The sequence below is a fragment of the Parasteatoda tepidariorum genome, chromosome 10 (genome assembly GCF_982258835.1).
Source record: "Parasteatoda tepidariorum strain Cologne lab strain chromosome 10, Ptep-v5.0, whole genome shotgun sequence".
In the NCBI taxonomy this organism is placed as follows: domain Eukaryota; kingdom Metazoa; phylum Arthropoda; class Arachnida; order Araneae; family Theridiidae; genus Parasteatoda; species Parasteatoda tepidariorum.
The window spans coordinates 75,463,059-75,482,708 of record NC_141764.1 but is presented as its reverse complement, the minus strand read 5'-3'; the positions used below and the strand labels follow the sequence as shown (position 1 = coordinate 75,482,708).

At 28.0% G+C, this 19,650-nt stretch overlaps 1 protein-coding gene across 4 annotated transcripts in view; it reads left to right on the top strand.

Moving 5' to 3' along the window:
* The first annotated feature begins 12,349 nt into the window (after nt 1-12,349).
* LOC107437684 (protein madd-4) overlaps nt 12,350-19,650 on the top strand; it is a 295,061-nt gene continuing 287,760 nt past the window's right edge. For all 4 annotated transcript variants that reach the window (XR_015429639.1, XR_015429640.1, XM_087153040.1 and 1 more), the window contains exon 1: nt 12,350-13,357. Coding sequence is in view for 2 of the 4 variants with exons in the window: in XM_087153040.1 (XP_087009166.1) it covers nt 13,322-13,357 (36 nt within the window). In the remaining 2 variants the exon portion in view is untranslated. The remainder of the gene's footprint in view (nt 13,358-19,650) is intronic.

Here is a 19,650-nt window from a genome sequence, read left to right as displayed (position 1 = left end):
AAATTTTATGTTTCATAAATCTATTTTCATAAATTCATCATTAATTATGATGTGTAATTATGACCTTATGTAAAATTATGACAATCATTGTGCAAATTCTTTTATTTATTGTAATTAAATGCTGTAAAATATAAATTAATTAACTTATAAATTTTTCTCAAGCAGCGCTAAAAAGAGGTTAGTTGAAAGAAAATAATAACAAAACGTATGCTTTTTTTCCCGTTAATAAGTTGCACTAGTAATACAATCTTATCTCAATCACAGGTAAGAGAAGTTCACCAACCTTATTGCAAAAATTTGTCAATATTTGCTACGGACCTCAAGATAAAAATTAAATCTTTTATGAATGAAAACTTATCTATGTCATTTTACTTCGAATTCTAAAACAGTTTGATAAGATTATAATAGTTTGGTTCGTTTAGTGGATAAGCTGAAATATTCATTGACTAAATAAAATTAAGTTACCATTCAAACTATTAGTTTTATTTTTAACATTCCATGTCATGTTACACTTTATTTGCAATGATATGATGACTATTAAAGTATTGAAGAAATTGAATTCAGTGTCCAAAAATTACATCTTAAATTTGAAGCCAGAAGTACCAAACATAAATTAAATATATAATTTAACTGCTTGCTTAGATATCAGAAATAAAGAAACTTTTTGTGAAGTAAATTGATTTAAAAATATCTTATGTATTTTAAAAAGCTTTTTTTAGGTGACGAAATTTTAGTCTTCCAATCAAATGTTATGAATCAGGCTTTTTTTTTATTATTAGGGAACTCTTTTTCTTAACATTTAATTTAAACAAGTAAATCTTTCAATTTATTTTAATTTTTTTTTATCAATTGTGCTATAAACTGTGTATCAATTGTTTAATTTTGTTATCATTGTGTATCAACTCAATTTTGCTATCTTCTGAACAAATTTTTAATGCCGGATCAAAACAAATTTTTTTTTAAGGCAAATTATTTCTAACTGACTTTTCGGAAATACTCGAAATTCTATTTTATTTTTTATTTTTCGCCTTTTAGAATACATTTTTGAAATCGTAATAAATGCGAATCCGATGACACAATATTGGTGGAGTACGAAGGGTGAAATAATATATCCCTCCCCCTTTCATTATTCCTAAGTATTGTTTATTTTTCCATAATTGGTCAGCTGAATAGAAACTTAGAAAATCCCCATTGGCATTCTCGAACGTCTAAGGTATTTTTAGGAACTATTACGTTACTATTTTTTTTTAAACTCAAAAACCTTGTAATACCGGATATGTACCTCTTCTGGCATTCCGATGATTATTTTATCCTAAATTGCGAAAGCGAGTAAATAAGTTAAAATTAATAAATAATCTACACATGCATTTCTCATATGTGGCCCAATAAAATCGGGTAATTATCTACTAATTGGCAACATTATAGTTACTCGTATTATTAATTTTGTTAGGTTGTCTTAAGTAATAACTTAAGTAGTGCTGAATAGTAATACGTCAAGTATTTACGTAGAATATTTTGGTAATTTTATCGAAATAAAAACTACCCTACGAAGTAATTATTTCGATTGATTTTTTACCCTTTCTAAAATGGCTGTAGAAATTTTAAGCATAATTAAGCTTTATTGCCGCATACTTTCACGTCAATTGTTGGTTGACACATCGTGCCTTTTTTAGTAATAAATTATATATATTACCTTTCATATATTAACTTATATTATGGTTCGAGAGGGGCGTGAGAAAGTAGTACAGAAGGTAATGGAGCATCGGGATGAGTTTATTAAGACCCGGTTTTAGAAATAATAAAATCACTAGGCTCGTTTTTAGAATGATTTGAATGACTAGACCGGTTTTAGAATGAATAAAATGACTAGGATCGGTTTTAGAATGATTGAATGACTAGATCCGATTTTAGAATGAATAAAATGACTAGGCTCGGTTTTAGAATGACTAGGCCTGTTTTTAGAATGATTAGAATGACTAAGCCTGGTTTTAAAATGATAAAAATAACTGGGTTCGGTTTTAGAATGACTAGGTCTGGTTTTTGAATGATTAGAATGACTGCGACTGGTTAAAGAATTATTTCCTACACTGTTATAAATTTCGAAGTTTTGTTCTTCATTCACTATTCAATTTGAAGTGACAGTAATAGGGTGCTAAATTTATCTGAATAACTATTCTTGAACTTGAATCCACGACAAAATAAGTCATAATTTAGAGCAAAGACATTGTTCAATTTAACACTTTATTTAGATTGAAGTGAATTTGAAATGTGTTGGGGTTCAAAGTAACGATATTAAGGTTCAATCTTGAGCAGATGTTTTTTGAAAATATATAGTTAACTAATTTATCTACGTGCATAATGTATAGTTAACTAATTTATCTACGTGCATAATGTATAGATAACTATGTATAAATAACTTGAATCCATGACGTAAGAAGGCTTCAATTTTGAGCAGAGGCATTGTTCAATTTAACACTTAATTTAGATTGAAGTGAATTTGAAATGTGTTGGGGTTCAAGGCACCGATATTAAGGTTCAATCTCGAGCAGTTTTTTTTTGAAAATGTATAGTTAACTAATTTATCTACGTGCATAATGTATAGATAACTATGTATAAATAACTTGAATTCACGACATAAGATGGCCACAATTTTGAGCACAGACATTGTTCAATTTAACACTTTATTTAGATTGAAGTGAATTTGAAATGTGTTGGGGTTCAAAGTACCGATATTAAGGTTCAATCATGAGCAGATTTTTTTTGAATGTATGGATAACTTAATTTATCCAATTCATTTTCACTTTTTAATATTTATTTTAATATTAATAAAACAATTGTATCTAATTGATCTCATTGGTTTTGTTTAGAATAAAAATAAATAACCCTTAAACTTATTTTATTAAAGGTATTAAATTAATATTAAAGATATTAAAAGATATTGATCACGCCTTTTAAAAAAATTTTCTATTCAGGCCTTTTTTATGGAAATGTTATAAAAATTAAACATTTAATATTGCTTGTATATCTAATAATAAGAATAAAAGAATGAAACAGACATAAGAATATAAAAATATACAACATGAATTGTATATGTAAAAGAAGGAAAGCTAGTTTCTTTCCAACATACATTTATGTTGATAAGTACTGTTTATACTTTAATACTGGGTTAAACTTATATTTTATCCAATTATTTATGTTTTGTATTCACTGAGTAATAAAAACTGTATTGCTTCAATAAGACCATAAAACAACTTCTTTATAAACTCATGGTTTTTATGACCTACTGAAAACATTAAATGTTACGAAGATATTTAGCTTTTTGGCGCTTTTGAATTTTTTATGTAAATGAATCTAAAGGTTTATTTTTATCCTATAACAGAGAGGAACGATAAAATTTAGTTCTTGTTTACATCTATATACCCAGATTTTATATTTATGCAATTTTTTAATTTAATTTTTTATAGTTTAAGAACAGAAATTGTTAAAGCGGAGATGAATTTGAAACATTGTGTTTTAGTTTTCTACATTTAAAATCCGCTTAAATGTCGCGTCAGTTTATTTTTTTTTGGAGGAGATTTATTATCATCGGAAATAAAATGCACTTTAACTATTTCCGGAATTACTAGTTAATGCAGTAATCTATGTTTTATCCTTGATGTTAATAAAATGATCTAAACTATGCCTCGTAAACAGAGAAGTGTCATCTATTTTAATATAAATCCTTCTTGAGACAATTAGAATATGAAAAGTTAGAAAATTATTTTTAAATTCTGCATTAACCTATTTATATCAATTCGTCATGACAAGTGATTGTTTTAGTGATTGCTGTTACTTGATTCAAAATTTTACTCGCTTCAAAAATATAGAAATTGGAAATAAGAGTCGACCTGTTTCAAGCGCTCAAAAATAGGCATCCATTTTCAAGACTTGCTCGAAGTGAATGAGGAAAAACTAAAGTGATTTGAGAAGTGAAATTGGTAAAAAAAAAATGAAAAAATAAAGGTGAGAAACAAAATTAGAGAAATCACAGTAGCCGAGAGGGGTAAATCAGAGTAAAGTGCATTACCACATGCTATGGTGAGATGGTGAGGAACTAATGTTGTTAACAAAGAAATTAGCATTCATATGAATCAAAATATTATAGCTTCAGTTTCTTGGGATTATTTATTTAAGTGTTTTTTTTTCTCTTGAGAAAACTGACAATAATGTGCTAAATGCTAGTTACATTGTTTCTGAAATTAAAACAATTTTAAGTTTAAACACAACATTTAAATTATTAATTTTGACGTTTTTTGATAAAAAAAAAAATCAAACCAAAATTTCTTTTATTTATTGTTACACATCCAGGAATATTGCGAGATTTAATCCCGCTACCGCCATGCGGAAAGCGAGACTGCTTGGCCAGGGAACTCCCTGTAAGGCGAATGATTAAAAAAATAAGCATCACTATTCCAAATATTTATTTGTCTATTGTTACACATACATGAGCAGCCTCTTGTTTTTATTACAAAGCACGATTTATTCTAAACCCTTCTCAGTTCCGCAGTGGACTGATCGTTAAGACACGGTTCCCAGCTGATCACCGAAGTCAAGCATCACTGACTGCGGTCAGTGAGCGGGTGGATGACCACTTGGATAAGTCTGCGTAGGGACCGAGGGTGCGTGGTATAGATCCTCGTTAAACTGTTCTAACGCAAAGTGCTCGACTTCGCGATCAGGTCGTCGGGCCACCGAAGCGGGGCTGCCAGCCCCTCTGCAGAGGATCAAAATTGTGATGGCATGTCTTCGGATCATCCTCAGGGATGTTTCCCAGACCATCGCCAATAGCCCATTGCACTGCTCTAGTGCGACGTAAATAAACTACAACAACAACTACAATAGAAACCCTTCTCAAGTTGAAGAACAGTTTCTAAAAGCCAGAGAAAGAGAAAGATGCATCGATTGTAGCGTGGAGGTAGCGCGAGTTCAAATCCTATCGTTTCCCTAGATCAGTGTTTCCCAAACTTATGACTATTGTGTACTCTTTCTAAATTTTTTGTAACGTTGTGTACCACTAATAAAAAAAATGAATGTATTTTTTACTATAAAAAATTGCACAGAAGTTAAAAATCACAACTGGCTGTTGACACAACTAATTATTAACTTTTAACTCTGCAGAAAATAGCTAATACATAATCGTAAATTTTCATTGCTATCTTTGTTTTTTAATAAATTTTTTGAAATTTTCGTTTGTTGCAAGATATTGAGATATTTCGCATAAGAACGCGTACCCCAGCTGAACTATTCCCGTACCCCTGGGGGTACGCTTACCACACTTTGGGAAACACTGCCCCAGATGCTTTTGTTTAGATATGTCTGTGATGTTCTCCATCTTGGGCTTTCCGTATTCGGACTTGACAAGTGAGTCGAATTTTGTTAAGCATGTATGTTGCATGTGTATCTGTAAAAATAAATAAATAAATAATTATAAATAAGCAGATACTGCCAGGGTTACGGTGGGATTCGAACCCATTATCTCTACCCTTCTATTTAGGATGTTCAGACATCCCTGATACGTTACAATCAAGCAATTGATTTATTTTAGGCTAGTCCAGGCACTTCCATGTTTACATAAACACATTTTTAAAGTTTTAAAAATTGGTAGTTGTTGTTGTTGAAGTTCATTAATGTCGCACTACCAAATACAGAAAGCGCAAGATAGAGAACATCACTAACATATCTGAACAAAAACATCTAGGGAAACGATAGGATTTGAACTCGTGCTACCTCCACGCTACAATCGAAGCATCTTTATCTTTCTCTGGCTTTTGATAACTGTTATTCAACTTGAGAAGGGTTTCTATTGTAGTTGTTGTTGTCGTTTATTTACGTCGCACTGAAGCTGCGCAATGGGCTATTGGCGACGGTCTGGGAAACATCCCTGAGGATAATCCAAAGACATGCCATCACAATTTTGATCCTCTGCAAAGAGGATAGCACCCCTGCTTCGGTAGCCCGACGACCTGCACGCGAAGTCGAGCTCTTTACGGTAGAACAGTTTAATAAGGACCAATACCGCACACCCTACGCAGGCTGATCCAAGTGGTCACCCACCCGCACATTGACTTAAAGATTGGTGGATGTTAGCTTATTTGTTACATAGAAAGGAAAACGACAAACCAACGAAAAACAAAATTAACAAGTGTTTATTAAATGAAATAGAGGTTATTAAACTGAACATTTTCACGTCATCTCAAATTATACTGTTAAAATTATCGATTTTTTATATTAAAATTACCAAGATATACCACATTTACTACCAAACAACGTAGTAATAAAACCATTTTTTTAAGTTAATTTTACCAAACGTCATCACCAAAGAGTTCCGGTAAAAATTACAGTGATTTTTGGTGCCAGAAATAGACTACCAGAATATGGTAAAATTTACCGTATTTCTGCCCATAGAGTTGGAAATAAAGTTATTGCTGCTATATTCTGGTAGTTTTGAGCATACTTCTTTTTCTCAATGCCTAATCACTGCTTCTTGTACAAAAAATACGATTTTACCTATTAGAAGTTTTAATATTTAATTACAAATTAAATGTTGAATCTTCTAATATTTCAACTTTTTCCAGGTCTAACAGCTTTGATTAGGAATTTTTTTTATATATAATTACCTAATTTAAACTATTTTTTCAGTTATCCACATTTTAAGTTCAAAAATTTAATAATATTTTATAATTATGGATTATTAAAACTATTTTTGATTACTGTTTAAAAGTTTAAGATATAAGTGTTTGCACAAATGTTACTTTTAAACAGATATTTTTTTTCATTTGGTAAAACAATTATTTTATTTCTGAAAAAGGGTCACAATTTTAAAGGCATTTGGCAAAATATTGTTAAACATAATAACTAATTACTTAAGTTCAATACATGAATTGTAAACATATTTATTTTTTACCATTAAATTTACATTTACTAAAGAAAACTAACGTAATTCGTTTAAGTATTTTATTAGGTATTCTCTTTAGTTCTAGTTCTAGTTTAATCTCTTTAAACAACAACAAAGTGCGAACTAGATTGAAAATCTATTCTTTTTCGAGAATATTCTTTTTAAATAATAGTTCTTCTATTTTGCTAGGAACTGTAATCTGCTTGGGAATATAGCAGGATATTTATTTCTTTTTATGCTTTTTTGTATATATGTTTGAATATACAGTACAACAACATATTTGTGTTATTGAAATATACAAGAGCATATTTTTTAGAAAACATTGAAGTATTTATATTTAAATGCTCTACATTAAAGGGAATTTTAATAATAGTTGAATGCTTTACTATTTGCTTTGAAAAAGAAATAAAGCTTCTTGCGGTTCTATAAAAATAATCTAAAATTCATTTGATAAAATATATGTTTTTTAAATTCTTATGCGTACACCTATTCAATTTCAGTTTTGAGGCACTTATGTTTTGTTTCTATAAGCATTGTTAAAATAAGCAAATATTTAATTCGAATATTTTTTTAGGATTACTTTTACCTTGCCCTTTATATAAAGAAAATTGAGTATGAGCTGAAAAATATTTTTAAATAATTTAATAAACATATAAACATGAATTATAAGCACAAAATATTCAATTTCTTTGTTTTAATTTGTCTTCTTTGTTAATTTCTTTCTTAAAGTGTCTGGTATTGAATTTTCTTGTCTTTTTTTGAAGTTTAATATCATTAATTCATTATAATGATTTTTTTTAAAGCTGGTCGCCTTTTTTTACAAAATTTACTGTAATTCTACTAATTAATTAACAATTGTGGCCAAATGCTTAATTTAAGAGAAAAAATAATGAATTGGTGAGATATGAAATATGAAAATATATATTAAAGTCTAGCCTAAAAAGTGTCACATTGCAATTATATTTACATAGAATATAGCAATGCATAGAATGTAGTAATGCATCATATAGAACTGCATTGAGGTATTTGTATATATGTATATATAGGGGGAGGAAAAGTTTAATTATCTTAATTGAATTTCTTGAATTATGTTATAGCATATAATATTCTATATAACAATTCTATATAACAATATCGTTTTTATTTTAAGGAGACAGAATCTGCATATTTTATTATACTAAACATGTTCATCTTAAATTTTAGTTCTGATTTTTAATTATTTTTTTTTATTGTTTAACAACGCCGATAAATAAGAGCCCTACACGGGGAAGAAAGTTCTGGTAAAATTACCGTGCTGAATGGTAATGATATTTCCGGTAAAAAAAAACATGTTTCTCGTTAGTAAAACCAAAATATGCGTATTTAAACCATTAATTCGGTAATTTTTCCGTCTATATGGGCTGAAAAATTACCATATTGTAATATATGGTACTGTAACGATTAATATTGAAACGATTTAACGGAAATTATGGTTCTCGAAATTATAGTTCTTATTTCAACACATTTAGAAAAAAAATACATAACTGAAAATTAAATATAACCGAATGTATGGTTTTTGTGCCATACTCTAAGCAATCACGACATAAATTTCCAAATTTTACCACCTTTACAAACTTTGTCAAGTATTATAAAACCGTGTTTTACTGTCGATTTTACGTTATTTTATATTATTTCGATTTTATATTAGTCGATTTTATGTTATTTTATATATCAATACGTGCACTATAATCTGTGCCAGTTTCATTAAATTCTATTGGCAACTTTCTGAGTTATGGTCACTTTTAGGATTTTTTCAGAAAATATAATAACCAGTGTAAAAAACATATTTTTTCTTAAAACTATAATTTAGATTTGATCAATTTTAAAATTAGGTTTATTCGATAATTTTATTTATTAAAACTTTGATGAAATGGAAACTTCCTTGTAGAAAAGTTAATTTCAAATGTTTTTCTATAAGAAAAGGAGGTGATATTTAGAGATATTTAATGCAATTTGTTTAAAACAAATGTGATTTTTGTAAAGAGCTATTTATTATAAACTGAATTATAAATATTATCTTTTGTTTTATCCTCTTTATTAAAAGTAAACTTATTCATCGACAAAAGGTTTCAAAATAGAAGCATTAATAAATATCAGATTTTATAGCCAATTAAAGCTAATATTTATTATTTAGAATCATTATAATTAATCTTGTAATAGAGTAGCACCTCCCACTCTATACTTAAATTTTACGTTTCAATGAAATACTGATAAAGATTTGTGGTGTTATTCTTCTGAGAGGAAAAACAATCTGAAACGCTCATCTATCAATAACTTTCATTTTGTATTAGTTCATATTTTATAGGAAATCATAAATCGGAAGTCATTTTTTCACTTTTGGAGACAAATATACGACATGATGAATTATTAGTTTCCTCTCAAGCGTTGGAAGGCAGAGATTAAATAGAAGAGTAAAGCATTTATCATCTGTGATTGTTACACTTTAACATACATTGTTTCAATTTTCTGGTATTTAACTGTATAAAACGCTTCAATTTTGTTAATATTGTTATTATAAATGGTCATATGTATTTGCCTTATGATGCACCAAAATCCTGGGTATTTTTCTGCTTAAATTGGCATCGTTTAAGTCTTTGCATCGCATTGTTGCCTCTTTGAAAATACATTCAATATTGTTTAAGAGGACGCAGGAAGTTTCAAACAAAAAAAGAGCAATTTTTATTCGATCAATTTCAAAATTCGTTATAATATTGGTAGTATTAGTAGAAAACTGTGTACGAAGTTTTAGTAGAAAACATTAATTAGCTTCGAAGTTATAACTGAAAGTATGGGTTTTAATTGTTTGTAAGTAAAAAGTTCCTTGCGAACGAATATTTTTTTTTTAAATTAAATTTTTACCCAAACACGTTTTTTATAAGCATTTAAATAAACCTAAGTGGTTATGATAACAGTATAAAAATGCAACATAATTAGATATCAATTTTTTATTCTGTTATCAAAAATTTCTTTAAAAAGCGAGCTTCAATTATTTTTGCTCATTTATTAAAAAATTAAATTCAGATATTGAGTGAATAAAATGCATTTAGAATTAAACAAAACACATAGAAGAGTACCTAAATTTTTTTTTAATAACAATAAAAAAGAACTGGTGCGCAAGAAAGTTGTGAGAACGTTACAAAAATTCCATTACGAGAAAAAGCAACTTTGTCAACGAGAAGTAAGTATTGAGCATCTTTACAAATTACAAATCTTTACAAATCTTATAACTCGGTAAGAAAAACTTAGATTTAAACATAGCTTGTTGCTTATTACTTAGTAAATTGTAAATTTTTTTAATCTCTCTGAAACTAAATAATGGATTTTTGAAGGATTTTTCCCCTTAAAAAATATTGATTTTTAAGTGATTACAGTGTCCCCTCAAAAAATATTGATTTTTTATTAGAAAATTAGTTCTTTCCTATAATTATTTTTCCTACGAAATAACATTATTACTACATATTTTTAATTTTTTATATTGTTGAAACGAAAAAGATTGATTAAAAAAAGATCGGCAATACTAGATTTAGTAGGCATGAAACAAATACATTAAAATGACTTAAGATTAGCGACGAATGATTGAAGAAGAGGCATTATACGCATATGCGCATTGCAATGCACGAAAAAATGGATATTATTTAGCAAAAAGAATAAAGGTAGATTAAAAATATAGATATTTTGTAGCCGGCGAACAACCGATCCAATTCTGAGTTTACAACTATTAATTTTCAACTCCGTAGACTTGTAATTTTGAACTCAACCCAGAAAATAAGGAAACTCCTGGATAAAACATTGGGACAAACTAGCCTTCGCGGAGGACTTTTCAATAGAACTATACCACATTTTCTTTACGTAGAGAGGAAAACCACAAAAACCTCCAACGAAGAACCAGAGGGCAAAGGGGTTCAAACCCATGATCCATCTACCACTGATGCTATTTTACGACAGCACTGTGGTCGGTGTAAGGAGGGAGATGAATTCGTATCAACCAGCCACAGATGGGATTCGAATATGGGTTACCTCTTTAGGAGGTAAGCGCTATTATCCTATGAGCTGCCACGGCTCAAAAATATAGAATTAAAAAAAAATTTTTTTGAGAAATTTTTTAGATTGTAATATGATGGATAACAATAAAAACACGTTCAAAGAATTGAAGAGTTATTGTATTTCCCTATTTTTATTAGCAGAAAATAAGTATGCTTTTGCTTAATAATTTGGTATTATTATTATTGGTTGAGACATTTTTCATCAATTAATCTGACAGTAGAGCAGCAGGCTAGAACAGCTTTTATTTTTAATCTATTTTTCTACTTTATTAGTTCGTTTTTCTATTTTTGCTTACACTGCACCATCACCTTGCATCGAAATGAGTAATGCAAAGTGATGGTACAGTATCGATAATATATAATCAGTAATAATCAGCGTAATCAGAGCAGTAACAATAACAGGTAATGAGTATGATGCTGTCAGCTTGAATCGACTGCAATGCTAACTGAAAAGGATTTTCAAGAGTAAAAGGTTGAGTTAAACTTTCGATTTTTTTTATCTATATGACATATAATTAGACTAATCCGCTGCGGCACCTAGTTCAAGAGTTTCTTTGTCTCCTGAGTTAGGTTCAAAGTAATCTGATTGCGGAGTCGAACATTCAAAACTGCATATTAGCTGATAATAAAATAATAGAAAAATGCAATCAAAAGTTTTGAAAAAAATTTGCGTAGCATAATTTGCTTAAAACTTATTATTTAAGGTTTTCAATGAATTTTTAAAATAAAACAACAAAATTTTTTTTCAAGTATTTAAAACATGTTGTATCAAAGAATAATATTATTATTATGGAATAACTGTTTTAAGAAATATTTCGAAAATCAGTAAATACCTTCATAAGTTTTTAATTTACAATCATTAAAATACGCGCAATGCATTAAGAATTCTTTAAAAATAAAAACTTTACTTAGTTTTGGCATTAAAAACTTCTTCCGTCAAATATCGTAATTAATATCAAATTGATATGCTACATTAAAGTACTATTCTGAAATGCGTTTTATATTTTTATTCCAATTATTGTTTAAATAAGATGCGATTCGCAATATCTAAGAGACTCTAATTTTCGTTAGAAAGAATATACATTGTTAGAACATTTCAATTCATTTCAGAAACCAACGCTAATAAAAATAAAAATACAGACAAACAACTTCGGAAGTGCGAAAAAACGCTCAACCAATTCTTTCACAATCTTTGATTAAATGCGGTTATTTATCCAACAATAAATGCGTGTTCAAAGGAAAAGCAACCCTCGAAAACTTCAGAAAGATGGGCTTGGCACGCTTGGCGACAAGAACCAATTCCTAACCGGTAACCCTGAATCTTAGAACCTGTGCGCTAGAATCCAAAGCTCTCTAGGGTTTCCAAACCACGTGAATGAATGATATCACTATCTTCCAATTCTTACTTACTACCAGCGCAGGACGAACAAATAGAATCTTAGAGTCAAATTGTGCGGTTGTCAATGTATAGCTCCTGATGTGAAACGAATTTTATTCCAAATTATGAAGTGAGCACTAAATTCGAAAAATATTTTTTGTGACCTTATTTGAAAAGTTTGGAAGAAGTTTCGGAACTTTTTTGTGGAAAAGAAAGTTTTAGAATCTTTGATTTGCGCTCGCTTTTCGGAATTCGTTTGGAAATTTTAGTCAGAATTTCCGACTACATTGGACTTAGACAAGAAAATTTAAATGAATTGAATTGGAAAAGAAACTTTGTTAAAAGTTCTTGCCAAAAGGAATAAATCATATAAAACGATTTACTTATAAATCAGATTTTATCAACAGGTCGTAAAGACAAATGTTTAGTTCTAATTTTTATCTTTAAATTTATTCTTTTTAAAAAACAAAACAAAATTAGCTTGATATAAACTACTTCTTTATAGTTTATAAAAAAATTAATTTCCTATAAAAAATTGCATTGGAAAAGCTGAAGATATACGCTACTTTTCTCTTCGCACAAAAAATTTTAACTACAGAAACTAAAAAAAATTTTTCATATGAAAGAAAATGGTTCCCTCATTTTTAAATTTCAGCTACATTGGAAATTTCTACTGCTCCAAAGCAAATGAATTATTTGGTGGAAAATGATTACAAAAACTTTGATTTAAAACATCATTTAAATCACATTTAAATATCTGAAACGATTTCACGAACACTTCGGAATTTTTTCTGACAATTGAATTCCTGCAGACGATTTTTCAAACTGTGTTAAAATTTACTTTCACTTTGACTTGGTCAAATCTCGTTGAAAACGAAGAATTTTTCGAACGTGATATCAACTAAAGTGGTATAAGTGACATCTAAAATGACGATCACTCAACTTATCACCATTACTATATCGGTAAGTAAATGTTTCTAAACTTAAACTACTCTTACAAAAAAATATAGAACTTTTGTTGATGGCCACGTGAGGTGCGTTGCTATGGGCAACTTACTGAGGTGTATCGTTTTTATTTTCTTCCCTTCGCTCTTGGTAAAGAGAGATAAGATGCCTGTATAATTTAAGTGTTTCGCGTCAGTTTGAAATAATAATTGTTTTCTCGATGATTGTAATTCTGAGGAAGTTGCGCTACGTAAAATGTTTTTGGTGTAGAATTATTTCGAGTTTAATCGTTTGCTTTTTTGAAAAGTTTATTGGAATTTCTGTCACTATAAACTTGATAAAATATTGTCCTTCAAATACGATGAGAGAGATAAAAGAAAGAATAACTACTTTTCTTGAAAACAATTTCAATTTATTTGCTTGTTTCTGATTATGCATTTAAGTGAGGAAAACTTTAATTTTACCTAAGATTTTCTTCTAATTTTTTAATTTGATAATTTATTTTCATAAAATGAAAAAAGCAAAAAACATTTTCAGTTACGTTTGTATAAAATCACATGAAACTATGTATTAATATCAAATTGATTTATAAATATTTTATTTATATAAATACTACAAGTTTTATTTATATATTATTCATTTTCATTCTTTATAACATAGATTTGATAATAACACCTTCAGCGATACTCAATAATATTTTATCTGATAACGTATTAAAATTTCAATCGGCATTATAACTTGTAAGGTTAAGTAAACTTGTAAAATTATTATTATTTATTATTTTTTTTTGGAAAATGAAATAATGAATAATTACTTCGTTTTGAAAACAATAGATTGCTTTGAAGCCTCGAGTGGAATTGTAAAATTTAGTGATTTTCAAGAGTATAATTTATGTTAATTTTTATTGACAATGATTTTACATATAAATAAGATAAATTATATTTAAATTAGCGTTTCTAATTAGCATTTGCAACTATAATGCCTTCAGTGATATATAATTATCATTGAATTGATAACATTTAAATTCTAATTGTCATTATTAGTTCTGTTATAAAATGTATTTATTGAATATGAACTCCTAATTTCTGCATAATTATGCACAATTATTTTGTATTATGCATAATTATTATGTTTTGAAAATATTCGATCAATTTGGCGCTAAGTGAGTAGCGTAAAATTTAGTGATTTTTTTTAGTATAATTTATCATATCTAATTATAATGATCAAATTAATTTAAGTACGATTAATTATATTTAATTATATTTTAACGTTTTATAATAACCATTTAAAAATATGCATTGTAAGCGCTTACAGCGCCATTAAAACAATAATTGATCTAATTATATATTTGAATAATTAAATAATAATAATTGATCTGATAATATATTTGAATTCTAATCGTATTTATTTATTCTGTAATAAAGTGTATTTATTGAGTATGAAATTGTTAGGCTAATTGTTTATGCTTAATAATGTTTAGATTCCTTAGTTTATGCATAATTAATTAGTTTAAGTACAATAGTTTAGATATTACTTAATTAAGGCGAGAAAGTTAACGATTTTTTAAGAAGAAAATATTTTAATTCCATTTTCATATTGTAACTATTGCGATAAATGGTTAATAAAATGTAACTGAAAACCATAAGACTCTTATAAGAAGAAAAAAAAAGAGCGTAACAGATGTTTAAATATTTTCAATTCGGAGTTTATTTGATATCACGAACTTATATATAAAAAACGTTAAGAAACTAAAGCTAATACGCTTTTTTTAATTTATTTTAAATATGTGATTTGCGGCATATGAGGGATAAAATACCCCAAAACTTCTTTTTTAATATTAATACATGAATGAAATACAAATGAATTGGATTAATTTTAACTGTAACTAAATTTTGCCGGATTTTACTTTCTTCAGCGCAAATACACACCAAAAGATACACTTTCTGGGTAAAATACCTTTCTTTACAATAATGATATTTCTGGCAATAAAAATACAGTTTTGATATATAAAGCTAAACAGTTTATTTGGTAATTCTTCCATCCATATGGTAATGGTTTATCGGAAATACTGGTTTTTAAAATTATAATTCTTATAACCACACATTTAGTAAAAAATACAAAAAGCAAAATTAAGAGAATTAATGGTTTTTATGCCATACTCTAAAGCAGCGGTTCCTAATATTTTACTGCTACGGAACCCTAAATGATCGAGTATCTTTTGGGTATCATTTATTCCAAAATATATTTTATTTTAAAACCGTTCTTGAACATCCGACCCAATTTTTGGGTTTACGACTTCTGCAGTTCAATTCCGTAGCCTTGTATTTTTGAACCCAATCAAGTATTGCAAGAAATTTGCCTTTCTGGAGGACTTTTTGAAGGAACTAACCCGAATTTGCGTTACATGGAGAGGAGGACCACGAGAATCTCCCATGGTTAGTCTGGCGGTAAAGGGACTCTAACACACTAGGATACCACTGAGGATATTTCACTTCAGCACTGTGGCAAGCCGGGTGGGAATTCGTATTGATCTGCCATCGCCGTGATTCGAACCCTGTCACCTCCTTGGAAGGCGAACGCTCTATCACCTTAGCCATCGCGGATCAGGGGATAGCATATAAATGAAGGAGGAAACATATATATGAAATTTATTATCAGCCGTGAACATATTGACCAAAGAAAGACGATTAATTAATTTGATAATTAACGTTTAATTAATAGATATTTAACCTTTTGCTTATGGCGCTTAGAATGACGAAGGCATTCTGGTCCACTCATTGTACCAGCCGTAAGTAAAGGGTTAATGTAAATAATGTTTTTTTTTAAATTAATGTTTTATCATAAATTATTAAAATAATAGACTTTATGTCAAAATATTTAATTCGCTGGCCTGGACCGGTATCAAGTCCAGTACTGAATTTAAAACAACAGAAGCTAAATTATGGTTTTCGAAAGCGGAAAATAGTTATTACAGAAACATAATTCGATATTTTCAAATTCGTTCATTTTATTTTGAATTTAAAAGTTCGATGAGAAATACCATTGCAATTATTTTATAAATATTGCCATTTTTTAAAAAAAATTGGCATTTGACTTAAATAATTTCTTAAAAATAATCAAACTATCAAAGATATTATGGTTTATTTTTTAACAAAAATATAATTGCGAATTTTAAAAATCATTACTGATTTAAGAAATTAAACTCTCGAAAACCATTTGGGAACTACTATTCTATGATATTATTCTTTTTTTCTTAACTGGCATTTCACTTAAATAATTTTATAAAAACAACCAAACTATTCAAACAATTATGATTTATTTTTTGATACAAATATAATTACAAAATTCAAAAGTCATTACTGATTCAAGAAATTTAAACTCTCTGAACCATTGTGAACATTCCACGGAACCCCAAGGTTCCATGGAATACCATTTGCGAACCACTACTCTAAGGCATTATGATAAATTACCAAATTTTTATCATGTTATAAAGCCATATTTTAAAGTAAATTTTACCAAAATCCATACCAAAGCTTTTCGGTAGAATTACTGACCTCTATGGAGTTCCTTCTCCATAGAGCTACAAACACGACAAATTTTACCATTTTCTGTTAGTTTTTACCATATTTTTTCTCAGTGTAGTAAGTAAAAATATTTATCTTATATTATTGTTGTAATATTATTAAATATCAGCGGAATATTCCTTGAACAAATTAGTATTATTAGTTTAAACATAAAACAACTGCGTGTTTTTGACCTTGAAAACTATTTTATCTTTAAAGAAATACCTTAACATTTCAGACACACATTCGTAGCTGAAAACACGCGATTGCATGAAGAAAAAAAAATTACCCCCTGAACCAACACCCCCTCCTTAAAAGAAAAAAAAGTACTATTTATGCATAGCTCAGAAGAAAAAAAATAGATAAAAAAGATAATATCTAGAAGAGTCTAATAGACCATAGAGCGCCAGTTAATCTGCTGTATCTATCAGGTAAGGTAATCGTGACTTACCCATGAAGTAGAAAAGATGAAAGAAATGTTCGAAAACAACGCTTCATTTGGATTTAATGCTTTTAACTGCAATAATCGAAATACTGTAAATATTTGCATAAAATTGTTGTTAATAGACACAATTTTTGGTGTTTTCTGAATAATTTACTTTATGATTTAGAATTTCCTAATAATTTTACGAGCTTGTAAAGAAATGAGAAACGTATTACATTTAAATATAAGACTTGTTTATTTTAACGGAAAAAAAGAGAAAAACTTATAATGTTACATCATAGTTCTACATTTGGTTTTTGTCTGGCTCCAAAAAATTTTGAAAGTGGTTTCAAATATAATGTAAATAAATGGCTCGTAGTTGAGCTATAATATTAATAACTTCATTTATAATCAGGCGTGAAACTATTTCAGCAATCATAATTTAACTAACTTTCAAAAATGTGAAACACATTAAGTAAGATAAATAAGAAACTTGTTTATTTTAACAAAGAAAAAAATTACAGAAAGAAAAAAAAACTTATTATCTTTACATAAGCCTACATTTGCTTTCTGTCTGGCACTGGAAGTTTTGAAAGTGGTTTTTAATATAGTAAAAATAAATTTCATACAGTTGAACTATAATAACTATTAATAACTTCAACTATAATCAGGTGTGAAGTTTAAGGAACCTTAACAGAGTGTTCAATTGGAACTTGCTTACAAATTAAATAAATTGTAAAAAAAAGGTGACATATATTATCGTTGAAATTGCATAAAACTTGTATAATTTAAAAAAAAATATTCTTACAACTTAAGAAAATATTGCCTTATTTCTCTACTGCTTGGTGCCGACAATTTACAAACTGGTTTTGATTATTAATTTTTCTCCATTCAGATAAATTGATTAAAAGTTGAACTATAAAATCAACCTGATCATTTTTCCGTTCAATGCTGAAAATTTGGAAATTTTCCGGCGAAAAAAATTCTGGTAAAATTACTGCACTGCATGGTAATGATAATTCTGGTAAATAAAATCATGATTCTGCTTAATAAAACTAAATTACACGGTATTTCAACAAGTCAGTTGGTAATTTTTCCATACATATGTTAACAATTAATCAGAAATTCTGGTCTTTCAAATTGTAGTTCTTATTAAAACACATTTAGTTAAGAAATACAAAACTGGAACATACAATTAGCGAAGTACAAATCTTATCTAGTACAGAAAGCACTTGTGCTATAGAAATGCAAATTATCAATTAGGTTAATTTCATTTATTTAAATTATTTAAATTTGTAGTTCGTAAAGAGTTTTGTGAAATTTTGAAACTAGTAACGAAAATTAATTTGTTGCGACAAAGCGTCTAAATACATTTTTTTAACGGCAAAAGATTAATTAAAAACTGGGAGACAAATATATAAAGCCCATAATAGTCTGCTAGTAAGTTGTGCGCAATTATGCAAAATATAGAATCTAGTCTTGAATATGAATTTGTTGCTAAATTTTTTCCATTTCAATTTATTTTACAGCATTATTGTACAAATTAAAAATTGGAAGACAGTTTTAGAAAACCTGTAATGGCTTGATTGTCAAGAAAAGTTTTGAAAAGTATTGAATTCGGGATTGCTTAAAAATTTCCTGCCCAAAGAGCCTTTTAACTAATTTTATTTATTCAACAAAAAACAAAAGATCATTTAAAAATTAGAGGAAAACTCAAGAAAAATGCAATGTAAAAATATGCAAGTAATATCAAAATTAGTGTATTTAGTGCTATATAATGGTTTGTTACAAACAAGCAAATTAATACTTTTTTTTTTATTTGACAGTAATAATGTTTAATTATAAATGATAAGTCCGTGATAGTTTGTAAGTTGTTTAATATTTTAGAGGTCATTTAAGTATAAAATCAATAGAAAATATAAATATTTTCTTTATTATAGCATTATAAAATAACAGATTGATAACGTGCATTTTCTAATGTATATATTGAAATTGAATATCGATAATATGTAAAACTTGAATTCAAAATTTTAGCTTCTTTAAAAATTTAAAAAGACACTTTCACAGCTAGAATTTTATCAAGTTTTAATATTCACAGGTTTCAGTAAATAATACTAAACTTTTAAAAAAAAAAATTTGTTAAAATGTTTGTATCTAAAAACAGAATAATTAAAAGATCGAATAATTATTTTTACAATAAAAATTTGTGACGCAATTCTCATCTTTTGAAATGCATTTCAAATAACTTTCCCTTGAATAAATAGTCACAAGTAATTGAAGTGGTATCAATTAGGTGAATTACTTGATTAAAAATTTCATTCATT